Below are 25280 nucleotides of genomic sequence, written 5' to 3' on the forward strand. Positions count from 1 at the left end.
AATACTGGAATCTTCAGTACCCGTTTTCTGCAATTTAATCACTAACCTTCCTGCCAGTACAACTGAAAGGACAGACACCTTGTGCACTTGGATCTCAAGAACTTTGAGAGCTTTTAAACATTTTCAGAGCTGCTTAGCCTGCTGAATACAATGAGGAAACCAATGAGCTTAGGAGTGGTTTATAAGCCTTATTCAGAAACATTACACCATTTATGTTCCTTCACAATTGAACCTTACAGACATACAAAGACAGTAAATTGATACATTTAAGATCAGTTGAATAAGAATGCTGTACTGGTAGTATCTTTCCCTCAATACTTACCAAGTTTTTACAACAAATAAAAATGTCAAAATCCATGAAATAATTACTTAATACTAAGAGAATGTTCTTCCTAAAGCAGGGTACCTGATCCATGCAAGGAAAATAGACACTACAATGAAAGAAAAAAGAGAAGACATTTTTACAAAAGCTCTGGATGTTTAAGTCTCCTTAAAATTAAATATAAAGCAAAGAGGCCACTCTGTAGTTAAAGTCATTTTGTTTTTATCTATTGGGGTAGTCACTTTACATCATACCAAAAAGACTGTATAAGGAATACAAGTGTCAAGAATCAGATCTTTATGGCACAAAAGGAATTTTTCCATTAACCTGCTTTCAGAATTGTTAAATACATAATTAAAGACAAAGACACTAAGGCTACCACAAAATAATATTTGCATGATGATGTTAGTCTTTATTCAGCTTCTCAATTGACTCCTCCAGTCTGAAGGTGGACAAGAATCTTTCCACTAGTCTGTTTCATTGATTTATTCTGGATGAAAAGATTCTTTCTACTTTTGACACAAACTTATTTTCTTATTTATATTGTTACTCAAAGTTCACATTAAGCTTTTATGTTGCACCTTACAATGTATGGAATTTCAGATTAAAATAAAACTCTACTCTTAACATAACCTTTTATATAATGTAAAAATATTCTACATGTTTAACATATCAAGAATGTTAAGCATTTACTTTGGGGAAAACCTATTTTATGCATTTTTCAGTAGAAACCCCACTGTGAAGGCTTTGCATTTGTCTCCCTGTTCAGTCGGGCGCCACCCAGTGTTCATCGTCTGCAGCTGCAGCTCGGCCACTGCACCAACCGCAGTTTCCAAAAAATTGCAAATTTGAGATGCTGCTCACTGTTCATCTTTACTCCTCTCCCACCCCTCCCTCCACCATGGAGAATGTCTTTGAAATAATGAGTGTTTTTAATTATCAAAATCAGTATAAAAATAGCAGCATGCTACTAGATGTGAAAAGCAGATTCATCATGCATTATGAGTTTAAATGCAGATTTCTGCCTTCCTCTTATACTATCAAAATCTTTTTTAAAGTTAACATCAAGGCAAGGGGTATAAGGACAGACACTGCATAGTATGATTTGATACTAATCTGATCTGGGTTATTTTCCTTTAATCAAAATCCATGATAATTACAGGGTAAACAATTTTTATTTCAAAATACAAGTTTAACTGGAATTGTAGTGATGAAAGCAGAAGAGGGGAAAATGCAGTCTTTTACAGCCCATGTCACTGTATCTCACTTACATCCAGAGATAAAAGCTCTAATTGGTGAAGAGACAAAATATTTGTGGCATATCATTGAACCTTTGTGATAATCCAGCGTTTTCCATTTCTAAAGAAATATAAATACTTTAAAACAAACATTGAAAATAAATCCTTTTGATGTAACAAACTACACTCTTTACTGAGAATTTTCAGTCTTCTTAAAAGTAAGGGACATCACCCAAAAAGTAATCGAAGTATCAATGTAGAACAATCCTTGGAGGAAAAAAGTTGGAATGTAAACCTCTGTCCAAATTAGATCTGAAAAGCAAAAACACCACACCATGTATTTCATCCAAATGTATTTTTCATCAAGCAACTCTTTGACATTTCAACAGGAGACTTGCTGAACTCAGCACAGTCCTGTTTTGGCTCAGCTCATGCCCTTAACACATGAACAATCACTCCCTGCCTTTGTCCCCACAAGCCCTGTGACAAGAAATGCAGGTGAGCAATTCTGCCTAACAACAGTATCTACAGTACAACTATACATCACTAGACCAGCCATAAATTAGGCCATGATGCTCAAAAACAAAAATAAAACCAAATTTGAGAGTCACACCCCTAAGTGGTGACTTTCTAATTATCCTTGTGATATAAAAAACAAAGGAAAGGCTCCACTGAGTTCCTTCTGTTAACAATGACCTTGGAAACTGCACATCATTCCAGATATATAACGGTGACCCTCAGAGAGGTTACTCACATCTTTTCTTTGTATCTTTTACTTTCTTAAAGCATGATATTAATGTTTCATTGAAGAGCTGGCAAAAGCTTAGAAATAATCATAGCTGCTCACTTAACCCCACACACAGATCCATTAGTTTGCAAATTTGTCCTACAGCTACTTATCTCTTTGATGTCTTTCAATAGCCTCATTATTAAAAGCACGCAGTACTAGTTTTCCTAGCTTCAATGAGCTAAATCTTCAGTAAGCTCAACCAATGACAGGCCCAAAGTGAAATTTTCAAAAGTCTGAAGAAAAATTCCTCAGCATTTTCATATTTTTAAAACACTTGATCTAATGAATCATATATTGATAATCTCAAACAAGTCAGAATAATGGAAGCATTTTAAAATAATTAGTCATATTATCAACTCAGAGAGAGGAGTAAAAAGATGAAGAATTAAAGCATGAGAGTACTCTTAGAACAGTCTATCCAATTAAGTTAACTCACTGGCTCAGTAAGTTACTACTTATCCTCTCAGCCAGCTGACCCTGCACACAACATTCATTACTCAGCTGTAAATTAAAGCGCATCAACTTAGAAACATTAAACAGCAGATACTACTTCTGCAATTTACTATAAAATTTGAGTTGTAACAATTTTACTACTATAATTTCAGAGTGTGCATGACCAATACTAGAGTTTAGTGGTAAGCAGTAACACAAGTGACTGTGACAGTCAAGATTAACTTTAGAAAAACTATTAGGATGCAGCTTTTTGTAGTTTTTATGTAAACAGAATTGGAGACTTAAACCCTTTGTGTTTTAAAAAACAAATCCCTTAATTATTTCTGCAGTTCTGGTGGGACAGTAAGGCTGTTAAACCTAGAGGAACTGGGGGGTGTCAAACGACTGATTCTCCTTTAGGCACCTTCAGTCTGCTCTCCACGTGTGTTTTAGCAGCGGGACACAAGTGTGCCATGTGTTTAGAGGCCAGCGCAGGAATGACTGTAGGACAGGAGAGAGGACAGACAGCTGGCACATGAATGCACCACACCACACCCTGAGGCAGTCCCTGAGCAGCAAAGCTATCCTGAACACCCTTGTATTCCTTGCTGTAGAACAACAGCTTATTGCCAAAGATGAGGGCTTCAAGCATATGGTAAAAATACACATTTACTACTTACATCATCAATATCTTCATCATCATCTCCAATATCATCAAACTGGATTTCATCATCATCTCCAGGACCAAATGTGTCTGTTTCATTGATTTTAGCTATGAAGGAATTTAGAGAAGTTAAGGAGTGCATTCACACTGTGCCAAGACAGACGGAGTATTCTTATCCAACATGAACTTCCAATTTGAAGTGAAAAGATTCCTACCATGTTCTGGAAGCTCCCCATATGCTTTCAGGCTTCTGGCTTCATCTGCATTGTATTTTAGAATAACATCAGCCTTGTTATCCTAAATAAGAATTTATTAGACCATATTAGTCATCCATGAAGGAAAAATAAAACTGTTAACGCTGTTAACCTCAGGAGACTGCATTATTTACAACAACTATATTATTTACAGTGGACTAACACCTGTAATATTTACAGAAGAACATCTTGTTCTTTCTTCCCCTCCAGTTCCTTTAAATGTAAATAAACACATTGGAGTATTTTCATTTCTTCTCAGTGATAACTTTAATTATCTCCAAATACAAGTAATTTATAGATTCACGGAATGGTTTGGATTGGAAGGGACCTTAAAGATCATCTTACTTCCAACCCCTCCTGCCATGGGCAGGGACACCTTCCACTAGACCAGGGTGCTCAATCCGGCATTGAACACTGCCAGGGATGGGGCATCCACAACTTCCCTGGGCAACAAGACAAAAGAGAATTTGCAACAAATGAGAAATGTTGAGTATTCAAGAACTTGACAAGTTCAGTTTCATGCCTTTGAAATGAACCTTTCTTCAGACAATACACACAGTGAGGTGCTGATGGTCAATCAGGAATCACAGAATTACTGGGTTGGAAGAGACCTTCAAGACCATGGAGTCCAACCCAGCCCTAACACCTCAGCCAAACCATGGCACTGAGTGTCTATCCAGTTTGTTTTTTGTTTTTATTTTTTTTTTAACACATCTGGCGATGGTGACTCCACCACCTCCCTGGGCAGACCATTCCAGTACTCTATCACTCTTTCTGTAAAAAACTTTTTCCTAATATCCAACCTATATTTCCCTTGGCAAAGTCAAAACCAAAAAATTACTGGTTTTAAGTACTTTAATATATACAATAAATGACAGTATTTTAAATGTTTTATAAACCTAATGCACATTTCAGAAGCAGAATCTATCTTGAACAACTGCTGACAACACTAATATTCATGAAAGGCATTCACCTAATGAAAACCTGACAACTGTTTCCCATTACTGTTTATATTCCGTAAAGTTATGCCACTCCATTTTTGGAAATTTAAGTACAAACTAATTACTGATTAATTTGCCTCTTAAGGTAAAAGCCTAAACATCAAGGATCCAAAATTCTGATTACCAACAATCCTAATTATTACAGTAAAATGTTTGTTACTTGACTCAATCTCCCTTTGTACCACAGGATGCAAGCACCAAACAGCTACATCTGGAAAAAAACAGGTCAAGCGTGATGACAATAAGTACCTTCACTTACAAAGTCAGGGTGCAATTTAGAAGAACAAGTCAAACCAGAATTTGTCTACTCATTACAATCTTCCTGTAGTACAAGGAAACTAAAAATCATGATTTAGCACAACTAAATACAAATGCAAAGTTAGACAGGAATTTCCTCACAACAGCTGCTGCAATTTAACAGTAAATAAAGCTACTTGTAAGATACTCCTTATAGTGTCATATTATACTGAATTTTTACCTGGTAGTCTCTTAAGCCAATCAATATAATATCAGACGTATTTATCCAGACCTGAAGGAAAAAACATGTGTTAAAGAAATTCAACTTCTGTTGTATAACACAAGAACCAAACAGCACATTTAGATTTATGGAGAGACATAAAACATTTCACTACAGCCACCACCTTCATTTTCTAACCAGTATGCTAGAAATATCCAATTTAATGTTTTAACAGCAAACCCAAGGTCATAAATACTTATAGTTACATTATTTTTACACGTTATGAAGTTATTACAGGCTAATCAAATTTCTTTGAAGAGCTTCTAGCCAACAGGGTGGTTACTAAGCCTTAACATCTGAGAAAACAGAAAGAATGCATCAAGACACCAGTCATGAACTCTGTGAACTGAGCTCCTCAGGGGCAAAAATTAAAAACCTGATGAAGGGGGTGATAGACAAAAACAGTGAAGAGCACAAGAAAATGAACTGAGTTGTTTCTAGAAACTGTTAAACAGAAATCTAGAAGATTTCTGTTAACCAGAATTCTAGAAAATGTTAACCAGAAATCTGCAAAAGAGGATATGCTTTAAAATGCACAGGGTGCTTCTATGTGGGTCTATCCCACAAACACTTGATTTTTTGGAGATTGAACTAATTTCAGTTGGAATTTCCTTTCTTTTAAACATAAGGAATAGATAAGTGGTGCCTTTTGTAGCACGAAATTCATTCTGCAGCACTCAGTGTTTACTTATGCACATTCTCCACTTCAACACTTTCTTGCAGGCAGCTATAGCACTGCTTACACTGATCCCAAGACATGTGCATTCAGTGCTGTTCAAAAATTTGAACAATCCAGAATGAAGACAGTGAATGTTTGCTTTCACTGGCAACAGACTGAGGGACCTCCTCCTCCTCACCATACACCAGCAGAGGACAGGAAGATGTAACACCTGACAAGGGCCAGAGGGGACACCATCTGAAGATGGCAAAGTTAAGAATGCAAACACACGTTTTGACATCCCTGAAGGTAAAAATCTTTGCAATTAGCTTTCAACAAAAATATTTCGGGAACTGATGAAGTGGACAATGAAACAATGGCATTGGAGGTGTATTTTATAAATAATCACCAAACACCCCATCTGCAATTAGGGAGATTTTTATTATTTTAAATAAGTATAATTTTCTAGAATATGAAAAGCTTGTATTTCATAAGCAGCCAAAAAAAAACCTTCCCCTGAAATATGCACATGGAAAGGCAGCCCTAAAACTGTGAGCTTCACCCAAGAGCCAAAGACTGCCTATTCTTGTGCCAGCAATGGAAACAGAAGGACAGACTAGCTTACTATCAAAAAAAATAGCTTAAAATATTAAGTGCAGTAGGAATATTCATTTTTGTAACAAGCTACCTATGTAAATTTTTACAATTACATATCATGCATAACATCATTGTTTCCTATTACAATGCTTCAGAATTACCTTTTTTCTTAGCTTCCCTCTAATATGACATAACCTCTTCACACCATCAAAACATAATGCCTCCAGTCTTCCATTGCCTAACATCTTGATCACCTGGGCATATTCTGAAAGAGATGGTAACATACAGAATCATTTAGGCTGGAAAAGATCTTTAGGATCAACAAGTACAAGCATTAATCCAGCACTGTTAAGTCCACCACTAAGTCATGTCCCAAAGTGCCACAGAGCAAAACTACTGAACAAATCCAGCTTCAAGACACAACCAATAACTTCTCCACTGTAACCCAAATCTGCTGTAATATTTTATCAAACATGAACTGCTGAGAAGAGCTTCAAGTACCCACACAGGCTGCAGAATGTATCACTGTTTTGTATCATTCTTGATGTTAACATTTTCAAATACTGTTCCTTTTTGGTTGCATCCACCCTCTTGTTCCCTCTCAAATGTTTACTACAGAAAATCTCAGAGCTATTGAGTCACACTCAGAGTATGAAAGTATATCACAACATCACAGCACCTGTCTTAAAGGACAACATCTCAGTGCTGTCACTGAGGCAGGAAAAAGCTGCATGCCCTGTACAGCCACTTACTGAGACTCTGAATCCCTCTTGCAGAGGCTCTGTGGACAACACCCCACTGTCCTTGAAAGGACATAACCCTTATCAGATTCTGGCTGGAAGGCAAAGAGCGGACTTCAGCTGAGGTCTGTGAAGCACCTCTCTAACCCTACCCTCGATCTCTTCACCTTGTATTTCATCTTCTCCCTCACCAAGCTACAAAAAATCACATACTGGAGAACTCCACAGAATTAGATAGTCCAACGAACCACGAGACTGTTCATAACTGAGACTAATGTTTCATTAAATAGATTTTGCTCGGGAGATGTAAAGGATCTTAAGTTTCAGATGTACATAAAAGTAAACTCCTTTTCTGCTTAGAACCAACACAAAAGACCAGAAATTTGTTCAGTGGCACTTCTACAGTGATTTAAACCCTCCCCATATTTCTAACAACCAACTGATTAACTGGTTTCTAGGAAAGCATTCACATCATGTGAGCAACCACCAGAGTGTGACACACACAAGACAGGGTGAGCTGAAAGGGAGGTGAGCTCACTGTCACCAAAGGCAGGGCAGATGGGAATCCCAGTCATCCCCTGGCTGAGCCCTCTTGTGCCTTACTTCACCTCCCACTTCCATCTCCTGTTTTAATAACTGCTAGACTTCCAGCCCAGGAGCCAACTGCACTAAACCATCAGGGGACAGAACAGTGAGATGAGCTGCTCTGCCACATCAGTGACGTCGGGCAGCTCAGGGAAGGATCCAAGAGATGTTAGAGTCCATATAAAACAGAAAGTGGGACTGTGCATCCCAAGGGGAATTACTGGCGAAACTGAACCACATCTGCTAAGCCAACTGCTCACAGACCCTCACACAAAGCTATCAAGAGGTTTCTAGGAAATATTTAAGTGCTGCTTTACACACAGCATGCACTAAGGTCAAGAAGAGAAAAATGTCATTTTTAAGCAGTGAAGATATTGAAAACTTCCCTTCTCCTCCTGTCTTTCTCTTACATTCAATACGTCATTTGGAATTCAAATACAACCTCAATAAGAATACCTCTCTCTAGTCTGTCCCTTACAGTATGTGACTGAAAACAATGACATTGCCATATTATAGTTAAAGACTCACCTTGCCCATCTTCTTTGAAGACCAGTTCTCTTTTTTCTGATTCATTCTCATTCTTACCTCGTCGCCTGTTTTTACCTCCTTTGCCTAAATTAAAAGTGGAAGAAGTAAAAAGCAGGTGTTGCTGTCTCTAGATACAGTGAGTGAGAAAAGTCAGACTTACAGAGATTTTTATGCCTGTACTCTATATGGCTATTTTAAGTATCCTACCCAGATCTAGATTCTTTTGCTTGCTTTTATGTCTAAATTTTTAGCTGGGTAACAACAAAGTAAATAAACATTAGAATCTCCACTGTTTAAGGTGTCCTGGTTGCTCTAGAGTGACAGCAGCCTTCAAAATGATTTTCACAAGATGGCCAATTTCAGTTTGTGATCCCTGCTACCAAATACCTCAAAAACAACGGTGGGATAGCCCGATGCACATAATCTTCAAGAGCAGATCAATAACTTCAGTTACGGTGCTGCTGAAATCCCTGAAATACTCAAGAGGAAGCTTACCCTCCAAGTGAAGCTGCCCTTTTAAGAAGGCACACACGTGGCAACAGCATTAGATGCTCTTCACGAAGAGCATAAGAGCAACTCATACTTGCCCAGCTGTTAAAATCTGCTGCTCCCTTTCCCTCACGGTTTCCGCGTTTCTTTCCGGAGGAATGAAGAAGGGAAGCGGCAGCAGCGCTGCCGGCGCGGGCACGGAGGAGCCGGGCCGCCTCCTCGGCAGGGCCATCCCTGAGGAGCGAGCCGCGGGCAGGGCCCCCGCTCCCGGCCGGGCCCCGGCGGCCTCCGGGGCGCGCCCGGCGGGCGGAACCGGCCCGGGCCCGCCGGGAGGGCCGCTCCGCCCGCGGGCTGCGGGCTCCACGTGAGGGGCCGCGGGCCTGCCCTGCGCCACCGCGCCTGGGCCCGGCCGCGCCGCCGCGGGCCCGGCCAAGGGAAAGGGCGACTCACCTTTATTCTTAGGCATGGCGCCGAACGCTCCGCCGCGGAGGGGCTGCGGGAGGGGCGGCGGGAGGGGCTCCGGGCGGGGGCGGCGGTTCGGGCTCGGCGGCGGCTCCGGGCGGGACCAGCGGCGGGGCCGGGGCTGCGCGGGCTCGTGCGCGGCGCTCCGGCCGCTGCGCCGACCCGGCCACAGCGCCCCCCCGCGGCCCGGCGGACTCCAGCGGCGCAGGGCGCGCCCGGGGCCCGCTCCCCGGCCCGGCCCGGCCCGGCAGTGGCCCCGGGAGTGGCCCCGGGAGTGGCCTCGGGAGTGGCCCCGGGAGTGGCCTCGGGAATAGCCCGGAGAAGCGCCCCGCCTGGGCACTGCCCGGCGTCCTGTGGCGGAGCTCAAGGAAAAGGAGGAGCGGGAGCGGGCAGTGCGCGCCCCTGCAGCCCCGGGACACCGCACAGCACCCGAGGCCAGCGCTGTTAGTGATAACTCCTTCATACCTGCAGTACCTGCCAGGAAAGATGGGGCAAGACTATTTACAGGAGTTCGAAGTGATGGAACACGGAGGAGTGGGTTCAAATTGAAAGACAGTAGGTTTAGATGAGGCATTAGGAAGAAATTCTTTACTGTGCGGGTGGTGAGGCAGTGGCACAGGCTGCCAGGAGGAGCTGTGGATGCCCCATGCCCGGAGGTGTTCAAGGCTATGCTGGGATGAGGCTCCGAGCACCCTGCTCCAGGGGGAAGTGTTCCTGCCACGGCAGGGGATTGGAACTGGATGATTTTCAAGCTCCATTCCAACCCAAACTATTCTGATTCTGTAAATAAGAGGGCACGAAGGTGAGGAAGGCTGACAGCAGGAGCTTTGGTATACCCGAGCCTTTGCAGAATTTCTGGAGGTCTACAAATTATCCAGTTCACTTGTAAATAAATTTAAAAATGTTTTTAGACAGGCAGCACAAAGTCTAGTGTGAAAAAAAGGGCCACAGCTGTATACACCTCTGATTACAGTTGTGAATCTCACCGAGGAAATCGCAGTACCCTTGCCCCATATCCATTACAAACCTCTCCATGTTACCTGATGCCTTCCTGTTGGTACACTTAGCAAAACCTCTGCTTGCATTCCTCACATATCCTCTATCCCAATTACTGTAATTTTTGTACACTATGCAACCTTTGAAAATCTCTCATCTTTTCCAGTCTGCAAGGTTAAAAAGAATCACAGCTGTATGCTTCCAAGTTGTATGAGCTGCTAAAACATGGGCCTGTTGTTTATGGAGTGTTTCTGCATTTAGTGTTATGATTCAAATGTTTACAAAGTGTGTTAATTTTCCAACATGCCCATATTTTCAGTGTCCAGAGCAATGCAGGCATTGCATGTTTATTTAGCATTAAGTGGTACTTCAGAGTTGACTGGAAGCTGATGGGGTATTTAAGTAAAATATCTTTGCACTGTGGTCTTGCTATATGTTAGATCAGGTCTATAAGCACCGGCTGAATTCGAGTTTTTCCTTTGTCTCCATCTTTACCTTCCTCAACGTGCTGCAATGTTGAGACACTTGTTTTTTACAAACCCTTTCTGGTTGGCACAGCACACTCAGTGTGCTGTGAAGGTAGTTCAACGCTAGTGATGAACAAGCAATGACTTTTGTAACTGGTCAGAACAAATTATTACACAAAACAACCTTTTAAGATGTTTGAAAGTTTATTCATAGTAGAAATTTCAATTTCTTTTGAAGACTACAAAACCTGCCATTAGACAGGAAAACAAGCAATGATACTTTCCAAAACTGTTCATAGTTACATCTGGAACAGTTTTAATTACACATTAATAGCATGATTGGAACATCTCTTAGATCAGACTCGGAATAAAACAACCATTTAAAGTATTCAGTACAATTAATCATTTTTTAACTAGCATTTCAGTTCTATGACAGCAGTGCCAAGCATCTAACAGATGCTATTGTAATGGTCTAGAACAAGGTACAATACCACTGATTTCCTGGAACAGTACCTTAGACTCACTTACATGCCATGCTGAGAAAACTAGTATAAAGTATGATTGTATAGAATCGTAGAAAAATATTTTATCTGTGATTTTGCAATTTTTTAAAAATTGTTTAAGTAGACTTCCCCCCAACTAGGTTGCAAAATAATTACATCCCTCATAAGTACACCTTCCCTTTGATTAGGTCAAGAGTATCAAGATAAAGCTAATCATTTACATCATTTTCATATGTGAAAATTCATCTATTAACCACTGCTTAGTAAGGGCCAGCACACTTTGAATTCTTTCCTTCCAATAATAGAAAAGCACAGCTTTAGTTGGTAACACCACATTTACAAAAGCAAACCACACACACACACAAAAATCCCAGACACGTAAATCTATTTTCTTATGGCCTTGTCTCTTCAGAAAAAAGTTTTAACTGTTTTCTTGAAAAACTCCTTTTAAGTTTTCCTCAACGTTATAGTGATTATGAACACAGAACTTTGCCATTACTGGACACAGATGGCATTTAACGAGTATTGCAACTTCACTCTTCCCTCTGTTCCCTCATGCTCTGAAGCACAGTAAATGGTAATTTCACACTAAAAAAAATTAAAAACAAACCATGGTCAACACATAGACAAATTCACCTGTATCTGTATTCTCTTTTTTTATCCTCCATGACTCTCTGAGTCACTTGCTAATGCTTTGCAGCAGTCCAGCAATGCATTTACACAGTGGGTCATAAACTCACATTCTAACAGAAAAGTGCTGAGACTCAGAGAAGCATTATGTGGATTTCTTTATAGGTTATAACAACTGCAGCTATAAAAACATTAAAAAAAAGTGGAAGTCATGAACATGGATCCAAACCAGGAAGCAAGGTACATAAACCATGCCTGGCTGTAAAATACACCTCCCTGATTAGGCAGGTTCTTTATACCTTGGTTTAGAAAGTAACTTAAAAATATAGTGGATTTAGACTTCAATACATTCAGTTTAGGGTGTGCTGAATTTTCCTGTTTTGCTACAATTTAAAATGTTCACCTTCTGCTGATATATATACATGACTTAATAGCAATATTTGTAAAGTCTAGACTAAATTAACAGCTCACTTGAGAGTGTAGATACATAAAATGCAGGAGTTTGCTTCACTGTTTGGCTAATGAGTTTGAGGACCACAAAAAAAGGCTACAATAAAACTACTGAAAATATTTTAATATTATTTTAATGTGGATATTGCCAATAGTGAGGCAGCTTAACACTTCCTCTTTTTGGTCTGTTCTTTGCCAGGAACCTATATACACAAACTGAACAGAGTAGGAACTCCTTCCTGAAGTGAAATGTTATTACTGACACACTGGCAAGTACTGCCATCTTTTTATTTCAACAGCATTTAAATAATTTGGTTGACTAGATATGACAGTCTTTTATTAACACCTTAAAAGCCACCAGAAAGTACATTTTCCAGATTTTGAAAAGCCTGATTTTGAGAGGTAAGGTTTTACTAAATTCCTCTGGAATTGCCAGTGTAAAAAAAAAAAAAAAAATTAAGATTGCCTTTTTCTGCCTCTACTTAAAAATGTTTCTTGAAGGAAGGGTAGATGCATCTGTATAATTAAAGGGAACTTCAATGCCAGAGCACCAAGTAAAGGAAAAATACCATTTGCTTGGGAAGAGCTGTGTTTTCAAATTTCTGAGAGCTAGGCAAATTTAAGAATCCTTGTTTATAAAACTAATTTCTTCACAATTCTACCATGGATTAAATATTTAGCAAAATTTTAAGGGAAAAAAAAGTGGGATCCTTTGCAGATCTAGCAAAGGAAGCTTCCGCAAGGAACTCAGAAATTCTGGCAGGACGAAACACTCCCATCCAGAACAAATCTGTGGTGTCATAAAGATGATTGTTCCTATCAACAGACCACTGATGATTTCAGGGAAATAAGCCAATTAAGCACCATAAAAGAAAGTTAATACCACTAAGCCAAGAAAATACCTTCTTACGCAAAACACAAAATTGCATTGTTCACCAACAGCCGTTCACCAACAGCCATTCTCCCAGATCCATATTTCATTAAAGCTAGAATTCCCAATAGTCATTTCCTATCTGGAAGGACTTTACATAGCCTGTAATTTTGGTGGAATGGAACACTCACTGTATTCAAACACATTCCAGTGTTAATTAAAATTATCAGAAAGCAACTGGCAGAACATTAGATCCATCAGTTTTGCAACTGCAATGACTGCAGTTTAAATCTACTCTTTGCAGGCTGCTGCTTATTAGCGACCAATATGTTTTGTTTTTACTTCAAATTCTGCCTTTCTTCTGTAATGCCAACATTCGTTCACTGAACAATTCCTTTGCAGCTTAAACAAAAGTCATAGAATACAGATAAAATATTAACAATGGATTATAAGAATAAACCATATAGAAATGTCCTCTATCAGAAAGTATTTAGCAATAATTCCTGAGTCCAGAGATTAGATGGGAGGGACTAAAAGGGAGGGGAAGGGTAACAAAGACAGTGAGATATGGAGCAAGTTATCTTTTCTCTGGGTTACATTACCTATAGGATATATAGTATAGTGAGAGATTCACTGCTTAAATTCCATAACATGACATGTGGCATCAAAAACACAGAAATGTAGAAAAGACATAGGCAAGGAAAACTACTTATCCATAGTATTACATTCAATAGCTGTTTAACAGTCAGGCTTCTTTTAGAGCTGTTCAACAATACTGATTAATCCAGGTGAACTGTTTAATCAGACTTACTTGTCATAATGATTAATAATATCTATGTAAAACAAGGCATGTATACATTAAAGAAAACAGCACGGAAATGTACTGCTTGTGAACTGTTTACAAAAACATACAAAATGTTGGATGGCACAATGTATAGTGCTAATATAAACAGATTGTTTAAGCTAAGTGCTTAACATAAACTGTCCATCTCGACCTGTAACAAAGAATATTTTAGGGGACAAAAAAAATATTCCTTATAAAAATAATGCTATGTGGTGCAGAGTGCTTTATTCAGTGTATTTTTGACAGAGGTGGCATTTGTAATTCTTCTGGTTTACTCAGTGGCGAACATGGTAATTTTCATTGTTTCCACTTGTCACTCCATTTGCAGCTCCAGTATGATCAGTAACTTGACATCAACAGTTTAAAGCGAGAGTAGATGAAAGCAGTAGCAGCAGCAGGAGCAGCAGCATTATAGGTACCAGCTGGGACAGAGTGTGCTTGCAGGTATCTGTCAGATATGTGCTACCTGTCGCCATGATTTGTGCTATCATCTTATGCTGTGGTACCAAGTGTCTGGTTGAGGTCATTTCACAGGGCTGTTGAGGTAATTTTTTTAATACCTCTCCTCTGAGCAAGAGTAGAACGGCCAACTGGTTCCAAAACTGGTGACTGATTACGATTCAAAGCAGAATAAGTTGCTGCCATTGCACCCTGTGGGGCAGAGGGGAAAAGAACAGTAAGAGCAGGTTGTGACTGATGCACACACTACAGAAGTGCTAAATGCCAGAAACTCTGAAGTTTCAACTTTCAGTCTATTTTCATCTACAAAACAGAAACATACTACTGCATTACTCAAGTCCTAGCAGTGTTAGAAGCGAGTGTTTTTTAGGGTAATAAATAGTTTTACATTGCTTAGTCAAACCCAGAAGGTATAAGCTAGGTTGCCACTATGTTATGTGAAAGAGCTGGGAAATGAAATCCAATTGGTAGCCTGTCTCTGCTTATCACTTACCTAACCATTTTAGTTTCCAACAAAATATTTAAAAATCACCAACATTATTCAGCACATAAAATTACTTAAAAAAAAATGTAGAAAGTTGTGAGCTGTGGGATCAGAACTCCCCCACTTCCCACTTGTGTTTTGGATGCTAGAACTTTCTAATAGCTGACTCAGAGAGAGTGTTAATTATATTCTTTAGATCCCTTTTATGTTGCACAAGAGATTCTTGAAAGTAGGACTGAAAACAAGGTTGAATACAAAGAAGTAGAATTCAATTATTTTTGATTTTCCTCTGCTTGTTCAAAGTGAAAAAGTTCCAGGTTGTTTCAGACAGAGCGCAGAAGTGTGATACCATAGTAATTAACACTGCCCTTTTGACTTCAGCTTCTACTGTGATCACAAAGTATTCTGTTTTCCTTCAGTTACTGGCAAGTACCCTCCTCTGAAACTATAAAGTTAGCAAACTCCCCTATAGTCACCAGACATTTTTCACTTGGAGAAGAATGATTTAGGCTGGTTTCCAAAAGCACTTAAACCTTCCAGTGTAAGTAAACCCAACAGATTTTAAACACAAGACTTTTTTTTCTTTTCAAATATATTAGATGTATCACCTGTCAGTGGTTTCACATTAAATCCTATTACATATTGCAAGTTCATTTTATGGCTTTGTGCAACATCCAGTCGTAACAACTTTTCTACAGTATTTAGAAGATACACCTGCTACCTCCAACCTTAAAAACAAAACCCCTTTTCTTTACACTAATTTTGGCTAAACAGCAAGCTGGAAAAAAAAAAAATCTACTTACCTTCACTAAATGGGGAGCATCCTGCCTGTTCAGCTGGTATTGAGGCAACTGGTCACAGTGAACTATCCAGGGGTGACTGAGAACTTGGGCTGCAGTCAGTCTTTGATGAGGGTCAACATGAAGCATTTTTGAAACAAGGTCCTGTCAATGAAGATCAATGGAAATAACAGTAGAACTTCGACTTTAAAACAGATTAATAGTTCCAAACTATAAAAGATTCTAGAGGTATAAAAATATGTGCATAATGTCAGTTTAAAACAAAGGAAAAACTACCCAGCAATGCTAACAGTTTATTTTTTAATTATGTGACTTAACAGACATTTGGTAACACAAGTATGGTATCCAATTAAATGTGGAAAATTTTAGCATTTTAAGCATCCATGTAGAAGGGCCATAAGGGATATTGCACACTGAGGCTCATAATCTATTTGCTGTTAAAAACAGAATTCTCAAAAAAGTAATTCTTCATTGGTTTTCATTACCATGAATTAGGGTACCTGTATGATTTTTGAATGTCATGCTTCCACATGAAGCTTTGTCAAAGCACTTCTCACCATGGATGACTGTATGTGTGAATACTGATAAAACACACTAGATCTCTGAGGACAGCTGTTAACTGCTACAGTGTAAGTCACACCTGCTCTTTCCTCCTACATGCAAGTGACTGCTGACACATGAACTGATCAAAACCAGGAAACGAAATTCTAGGCACATAAGGGATTAGATCAGTATTTTAATATAACAACGGGGGAACTTAGCCAATCATCTATGATATAACATATACATTATAATCAACAATGCTGCAATCCATCCCTGATCCCCCAAGAGACAAAGCAAATATACTTGCCTTAGCTGTGTCTGAAACACTGTTCCAATAACCACCACTGAGGGAGAACTTCCCACTTCCTATTCGGGCCAAAATCTCCTCTGGGGTATCATCAGGACCATTTGCAAAAGGAGTGTAGCTATTTAACCAAACAAATTCAACGTCAGCAACTTCCATTACCTGGGTCTCAGTAAGTATTAGAAATCTGATTGCAATTTCAACATAATTATAGGCAACAAATAGTAAAACAGATGTAATAAGAATTTATTCTTAATGTGGGAAAATATATGGTACTGACTATAGATCTGTTCTTATTGCATGTATTTCCTCTGTATCTGGTCTGAAAACCAGATTTTTCCTATAGCAGTTCAAATACTGGTGGTTCCTGAATTACAGAAAGTATTCCTTAAACTTTCATATTCTAGTCAAGTATTAAACCAATCCATTCTGCTGTAAATCTAAATGTCTGAGAATGAATAAATGCTGGTTTAATGCCAGAGGAAGAAACGTGCAGCAGCTTTCCTTGCTTGACTGTACATACTCTTGCTGCTATCAGAATGTTCCCAACCAAAAAAGAGATACACTCAAAACCAAGTATGTTTGTCACTTATTTTAAAATACAAAAATCTATGATGGTGTTAACCATTAACCAAAGTGGCAACTTGAATAACCTAGCATAAAAAGCCAGTTGCTATTGCATTTGCTAAATAAATTTAATTTTGAACTTCTGGTACTAAAGTTGAATTTCTTATCATCATTTACACAATTAATTTCTGTTGCATATACAATGCCTTTCTATTGCATTTACTATATTTTAACTGCATCACTTAAAACATTCAGTGGCTGGATTTTGCACAGAAACATGCTTTAATGCATTGCAATTATATTTGCAACATATATTTTCTTCAATATATATGTTGCTTAATCTATCTTTTAATTTTCACATGAAATAAATTCTTAGTGCAAAATCACCTTTAAGCAGAAATTAAAGCCCTAAAATAGAGGAGACATTAGAAGCAAAGAATTTTTCACACCAGTCCCTGAAAACTTGGATTTTACTAAAGGTAAACCCTTTTCTCAACCCCAAAGTTGAGATGAATCAGTACTTTGACAGAAACATCTGCAACAGTGGGCCTACATTTATTACTGGCTTTGTTTACATTGGTTTGGTATTCTACAGCAAAGCAAATGATAACTATTACCCTTACCCAGTGAGCATGGTATAAAGTAGAACACCAAGGCTCCATATGTCACATGCAGCATCATAACCTTGCCTCTTTAAAACCTGAGGGAGACAAATATTTTTTTGAAAAAAAATGCTTGGAAATGCTTTGATTATGCTATAAAAATGGTAAAATTTCAAATTTTTACTGTTTACAGAATGATTCTACTTGTTGCACAAGAACAAAAAAAAAAATCTATCTAGCAAAAAAATCCCAGTAAAATATATCAAGCTATATAAACTATCCTGGGTTTTACCTCTGGTGCAACAAAATTTGCTGTGTAGCATGGAGTCATCAGAAGACCATTTTCTGCTCGCAGTTGTTTTGCAAAACCAAAGTCACAAATTCTAATTGATTCTGGATTACCAGATTCATCAACATAAAGAATATTGCTAGGCTTCAGGTCTCTGTGAACAACCTAAAAAAAAAAAAAAAAAAGAAGCCATTAAATACAATAAGTTAAACATATGAAAACCTTTAAATTTTAATTGGCAATTCTGCTACTTAATTTTAAGTCTCCCATCTGCATGCTCAGTTTCCAGAGTTCCAGCTTCCACCATCAGCTGCAGTTTTTGATGATCTGTGGTGTCTGGAGCATGACAATTCTAACTTGGAAACTTAACTATAAAACCCTCTCCAGACATCCCTGCCACCCTGATTTATTTGTACAGACAGTTCCGTATGTCTCTTCTAATGGCTGAATCATGTCCTTCCTTTTAACATGCATAACTAACAGGCTCTTTAAATCAGAACCTTTGGTTTCTAATATCTTTTGGAGTCAGGGGTGCCCATAGCTACTGATGTGCCACACCTTGCTATGTAACCACAGACTATTTACTGCTGGAGTAACTCTGTATTCCATTCTCTTCATTCAGACAAACTGAATTAATCTCAGAAGAACACTTAAAGCCTGATGAAGAAGGAATTTTAATAATAATAATAAGAAAACTCCCAACAAAGTATCGAAGAGGTATTCTCCAAATACCAAAAAAAGCCTGTACTGGTTCCCAAGAGTCTCCTTTTGCAGAAGCTCAAGATGTAAAATGCTTGACAATACCGGAGAAGCTGCCAACGTTCCGGCAGAATTTGAAGCTATGTTATAACAAGACTTAACAAAACCTGGCATGCACAAGGACAGTCTTTGAAATCAGTTGACCTTCTATATTTTCTTCACAAGACTAAGTTAGCCTACAGCCTCCAGAGACTCTGCTCTCTGTGAAGAAGAGGGTATAATACCACTGTAAGACAGCAGAGAGGATCTAAGTGTCCTCCTTTAAATATTAAAGCAGAACAGGAGGGCCTTTATCTTCCTTGTTGCGCTGTGTGTTTCACTAATGTTAAACACAGCTTTTCATGGTTAAATTTAAATGGAAGAGATTGCAAAATATTTAATTAAAGTAATCACATTAGAACAAGAAGATACCCCCAGACTTCTGCAAGTAAGTGATATCTAAAATTCAGGAGCCAAGCACACTCATCCAAACCTAGCAGGGTTTCAGGAAAGCAACATGAGACCAAGGGGTAAGAGTGCAGAGGGTCATGCACTTTGCAAAGCTATTTAACACGTTAAGTCCATTGAATAGAGGCTTCTCCAGCATGCAAATCCTGTGCAATTCTCAGATTTAACAAACCAAGTACCTAAAATTATGGAAATAACCACCTTGTAAGTTGAAATATACAAATGATATTAAAGAATTTGACTTGGAACAGTAGGTCTTAAGGGGAACATCTTGGCTTGAGATGTCAGTGTATGAGATAATCAGTTCCTGATTGCCCTTGTTTTTTAGTTTTTTCCTTAATAATGACCCAAACAACCTTTACTGCTCCAAGAGGCAAATAAAAAAAAAAATGTTTTATTCTTGTTGATGCTTTGGGGTTTTTTTGGAGAGAGATTCTAAAAGGGGTAGAAAGGAAGAAGTGAGCAATGGAAGCACCACAGAGCTGAAGATTTGGCAGTTTCTAGAACAGTCTAAGTTGTATGCTTTTTTTGAAAGAAGGGGAAGTGAGGCTCAGGTAGGAGGACGAGGAAGTTTAACAGTGCATTTCAAATTAAAACACTACTTCCCAAGCAACCAAAATGTTTATGTCTCACAAAAGAGTAAGTGAAACACCTTCCTATGTTAAGCTGTTTCCCCGAAGGTAAATTTTGAAAATATTTAAAAATACATTTTTTTTAATTGCCAGATTGTTTAGATTATGTTGGTATTTTGTGTAGAAATAACATTTTATTTTAGAGCAACAGAAAAGAACAAAATAACAGGCAGGAATTTTCAGTTCTTTATTTCTTAGCATTGCACTTTTGACCAGCAGTCTCAATTACCTATCAGCATTCAGAAGTCTGCTGCTCCAAGAGGACATGACACTTCTTGTTTACCTGTTTTATGATGTCTCTTGTGCAAATCCTTAATCACTGTATGTTGGCCCTCATACTTTTAAAATGCTTTGGGTGATTGAGCATTGGAAGCACTACTTATCCTGAGGATTTAATTCCTTGCTTAGCTAGTTTCTCAGTTCAGAAATATCAATGTCCATGAGGAAACTCTTCCTGGAAGGGTTGTGGAGACTGCACATAGATGCAGAGATTGTCAAACCAGACATTACCTAATAGCATATTCAAATAAGCTCCTCCAGTGTCCAAAGAGTTTCAACAGGAAAATCCACTGAAGATATGAGGGACTCTTCCAAAAAATAATTAGACTACTGAAGTGCCCACTATTTACATATATGGCCAGCTTTCCTGTGGAGGTGTACTTAATGTAAGACTTGACAATTTACAAAAGCAAACATTCCAAAGTGCATGTGGTCTAATAGAAGTTAAAATGCCAATATTTACAGAAATCTACTGTAAAGAAATGAAAACCTCTAAAATCCCTTACTTGATGCAAGGGCTCTGGGCCTCTTTTAGCCACATGTGGCAAGAATGAACCAAGTTATGATTTGTTATTCTATTATCTTTATTTCCTTACAGAAGGTATCAAGATTTGATCATAATTCCCATGGGTGCTGCTGGCCAAGGACTATAATCTGTGCACACAGGTTCCAAAAACCACACACATGAGAAAGTGACTTGAGTGATGAATCACAGAATGAGATACCAAATAACTTTGATCATAAGTTTTCTGAAATAATAGCTTCCAGCCATGACAGTGTGTATGGAATTGTTGTTATTTAAAATAATTTGAGTACTATATGTTCTAAAAAGCATCTTTTCTTGGATAACAAAATCATGTATTAGCAGCTTGACTTTTTCCTTGCACCCTTATTTTCTGCTTTTTCTCCATGCCCTTTTTCTTGTTTTCTTAAAAATGCAACACAACTTGTCTTTCTTGCCATACAATTATCACAGAGTCCTTCTCTATGTTTGAACTACTTCCTCTGTCTCCAAATTAATTTCCCAAAGCGTTAATTATCTGTCTCCTACAAGTTCCTGACCCTATGGCACAGGAGTTACAAGTCATAAATCATGTTTTTCAAAACCAAGAAGTCAAAAGAATTACAAGTATGACAGGTGGAAAATAAATTTTCAGGGTATATCACAGGACAAGACTGAAATTACATTAGGTCCCATGGCTATGCAACAACAGTGGTCCTAGCACTTCTTCCTGAACTTTCTTCCCCTCATATCCTCTCTGTTAGTAATTATCTGCATATTTCACAGAACTGCTGACAGACTGCACAAAGAACAGAAACAGTTGCATCATCTCAGTTATCTGAACATATAAAGAGCTGATAAGGAAAGTTTAGATTTCAACACGAATTCCTGTTTACCAAAAACTACTTACCACACAGAACAATGTATCAAGATAAAAGTTTATGCTTCTGAAAGAGAAGAATATCAATAGCTAAAAACATTTTGTCTGAGATGAAAACTTACCCCCTGTGTGTGGAGATATTCAACTGTTTTTGTTATTGTGAACAGAACAGCACTAGCTTCTCGTTCTGAGAAAAATTTTTGTCTAAGAATTTTATCCAGCAGTTCTCCTCCTTTCATAAGTTCTGTTACTACATACACATATTTTCCATCATCATACACCTGCAAAAAGTACATAAAAATTTATATTTAAAAATATTTATTCTCTGCTGTCTTCCTGTGAAACACACAGAGATAGTGCAGGTGTGTCCACACGCTGTTTTCTTCAATTGTTTTCCCTGTATTTCATAACCCACACACTATCCACATGTTGTTCATCTTCAGAAGTGAACACAAAATCTTTACAAAAAGGCAATGCCATACCAAAATAACATAGAAATACTGTGATGAAAGTGTTTAAAGATAAAAGGATAAGTAACAGGAAATTTCCCCCACACAGGTTCACTAAAACAAAGGAAACTAGACGTAAGAAATGAAGTAGTAGAAATGGAAACTAGTCTAATTAAGGCAAAACCAGAGCTAATTCAAGCAGCAATTATTGCACCAAATTAAAAATACAGAGATAATTCCGACAGTTAGACAAGAAAAAAAAAGGAAAAAAATTAATCTAAGTTTATCTCAAATAGCCTCTATGAACCATGAATAACAAATTGCTATGATAAAACCTTAAACTTATACATTACTCTGCACATAAAGCCTATGTCAAAGTCTAAAAGCATTAAAACATCCATATTTTATCCTTTACTTCTAGTCATGGAAAATGGCTTAATTTTTGCATGGATTTTATTATCCAGGGAAGCATTTGAGAATTCTTTACTTTTTCACCAGAGGGCACTACAGACTGAGTGATACCAAAGCACATTTTAAGGTACTTACACTTCAGCATTTCACTTCAGTTGCACTTCCAGAGAATCTCAAAATTGCTTAGGTTGAAAGAGCCCCTAAAGATCACCTAGTCCCAACCCTCCTCCATTGTTCAAAGCATCCAACCTGACCTGGGAGTTCCAACTTAATCCAGAAACAATTCCTGCTTTAGTGAAATCTTCTACAAACTGTTCCCTTTAATCGTTTCCACCTACTTTTATGGTGTTATTTTCAGTAAAATGTGTGAAAAAAAACCCAAACTTCTATTTAAGTAGAAACAATTACCAAAATTATAGTAAAATAAATTTAGGACTAGAGATCAGCTAAGTAACAGAAAATATAAATAAAAAAAAGGTTTTCATCCCAACTCCCTGGTCTTAAGCTGCCTAGGAAAAAGTTGCTAATAAAGTTCTAAGCATCAAAATTTTTGTTCTAACGATACTAAAAGGATTTATTTTCTCACCAAATTAAAAAAAAAAAAAGTTAAATAATTCTGTGGGCCTTACAAGCTTATGATCTTAAGAGGATGAAGACATGATGGGTTTCTGTGTTCTCATTTAACAGGAATTTTTCCCCCCATGAAATATAAATGACTGAGCACCTGAATGTGTTTGTATTAAGACTTTAAATATTACACAGTATTAAAAACCAGAATTATCTAATTCTAGATTCTAAACAGGATTTTTTTTTAAATAGGTATGCTTCCTCTAATCCTGGTATAACACGATGAACATAGTTTATTTCATTTGACATGACAGAGCATACACATCTCAAGATTGCAGAATTCAAGCAAAATTCGCATTTGATTCGTATTTTACCTGCTGGTCTTGTCTGCCAGCCAAAAAAACACGGAGATAACTCCCAAATAAACCATTCCCCTTGCACCAATTCCTCTAATGGTATTACCAACTCAAGTTGGTTTTGAATAAATACTGATGAAGTCTTCTTCACAGATGTACAGTATCATGCTAAGATCACAAATGTGACACTACTTTTTAAAATTAACTGAGCACAAGCCACAGGTCAGTAAGTATGTTTTCTCTACAAGGTAAATGGAAGAAACTATACTGAGAAACAGATGTAGGCATATGAACATAATGCATAATACATAATGGAGAAAGAAATTGAGGGTTTTGCCAAGGGAAGTAAGATTTTACAGACATATTATGAGGCTCTTTTGAAATCATAAATAAGCTCTTGGACAGGAAGACTGGATATCTTGTATTCAGGTTTCTAAAATGTTTCTGAAAAGATTCTTCAGGCAATGTTTTAAATAACTCAAAGCAGGACAAAAGTTCTGTTACAGAACAGTAACTATTACATAAAAAGAGTAAAATACTTATAATGGTCTGGCACAGGAAGTTTCTAGGTAATGTTTTGTTGGAAGCTGTGTGCTTCCTCCCTTCTTACACTGTTTCCTAGGCATCCACTAAGGGCCTCTGTCAGAGGCAGGATATTGGATAAGAAGGATATCTGAATTAGCACAATATAGCTGCTTTTGTTTATATACTGTGTAACTGAAAAAGACCACTGATAACAATCTGAAGGAAAACCCCAGAGGACTGTGCACTGCAAGAAAGAATTTGGTCTCTTGAATATCCATTGTTTCAATCCAAACACCTTCAGAATTAAATTACATAAAAAAGCTGAACAAGAATGAAAACTTCCATCTTAAGCAAAATCCAACTATTACTGCATTTCTTCTTGAACTAGAAGAAAAGATAGGAATTATCTCTTGCAGAATAATAATTTTCAAAGCAGGTATTTAAATGCTGAAATATTTTATTTTGGCACTTCAGATTAGAAACATTGAAGTTGTGACGTGGAACTAAATGAAAAATTGAGCAAATCAACAATGAATTATATTTTTACAACAATACTCTATAGAGTTTGAGACCTGAAGGCAAAATACTCCTTATCTTCTCTGAAAGCTGTAATAGCACACCACTATAATGTGAGATATGTAAGCAATCTGCCCCACGGGTCTGTACTAGGACAAGAAAAACCTACTGTCAAATTCTTACGGATTTATACAAGATTCTATTACATATGAATCCTATATATCTTTTCTTACACTGGACATCCATAATTTCTGCTTCGGGAACTGATCTGAAGCAGAAGTGAGTGAGAATTACAGCCTCTCTCGCTTTGTGGGCTTAAGGGTTTTTTTTGGATAGTCTAGTTGTGTACTGCTGTTGTTGTGCATGAAATATGGTTCCTGCTGGAAGATGACTGATGATGGTAAAAGATTAATTACAAAGTGAAATAATTCAGCATACATTGTAGCTGTTTAAGACTGCCTACGATATCTGTTCTCAATGTAAAATATTCATCATGCTTAAGTTCAGGTTAAGTGCTCACATTCTCATGTTTGTCTTCCTGATTAAACAACGTAAGATGTGTTATAAATTCAAGTAACACATGAGCCCATCATGCAGCACTAAAAGCACCATGAATGCTGATGCAGGTTCTGTTCAGCACAGCTCTCAAGCAGCTTTACTGTCCAACCGCATGAAACAGAACAGAAAGTGGGACTGTAATGTGGTATCTTGCTTACAATAAGATAAGCTCCCTGGTGGGCTTCCCTGAAGATCTACCTTATTTTCTCTGTCCAGTAAAGGGCCAAACAACATGAAATCAATAAAGTGAAGACAGATTATAGTAGATCAACTTCATGAAGAGTTCTCTAGTGCTCATCTCCACAGTATTTAT

The 25280-nt window shown here is 37.9% G+C and overlaps 2 protein-coding genes across 4 annotated transcripts in view; both read right to left on the reverse strand.

Moving 5' to 3' along the window:
* Positions 1-522: 522 nt before the first annotated feature.
* EIF1AX (eukaryotic translation initiation factor 1A X-linked) lies at positions 523-9433 on the reverse strand. Its single transcript, XM_030281935.4, has 7 exons — positions 9266-9433; positions 8327-8410; positions 6635-6738; positions 5180-5230; positions 3662-3743; positions 3463-3554; positions 523-1872 (listed from the first exon to the last, which is right to left on the reverse strand). Exons 1-7 carry the CDS (start codon positions 9279-9281, stop codon positions 1867-1869), a joined length of 435 nt encoding a protein of 144 aa, XP_030137795.1. The 5' UTR covers positions 9282-9433; the 3' UTR covers positions 523-1866.
* A 1492-nt stretch (positions 9434-10925) lies between these two features.
* The window catches only part of RPS6KA3 (ribosomal protein S6 kinase A3), a 73976-nt gene continuing 59621 nt past the window's right edge, over positions 10926-25280 (reverse strand). For 2 of the 3 annotated variants that reach the window (XM_002196515.7, XM_030281949.4), the window contains 6 exons: positions 21708-21866; positions 18090-18251; positions 17819-17895; positions 16632-16749; positions 15785-15925; positions 10926-14689 (listed from right to left, as the gene is read on the reverse strand). In XM_002196515.7, coding sequence (XP_002196551.3) covers positions 14567-14689; positions 15785-15925; positions 16632-16749; positions 17819-17895; positions 18090-18251; positions 21708-21866 — 780 coding nt within the window. In that variant the 3' untranslated portion in view covers positions 10926-14566. The remainder of the gene's footprint in view (positions 14690-15784; positions 15926-16631; positions 16750-17818; positions 17896-18089; positions 18252-21707; positions 21867-25280) is intronic. The other variant, XM_030281958.4, reaches the window with a different exon arrangement.

The sequence above is a fragment of the Taeniopygia guttata genome, chromosome 1 (genome assembly GCF_048771995.1).
Source record: "Taeniopygia guttata chromosome 1, bTaeGut7.mat, whole genome shotgun sequence".
Lineage (NCBI taxonomy): Eukaryota > Metazoa > Chordata > Aves > Passeriformes > Estrildidae > Taeniopygia > Taeniopygia guttata.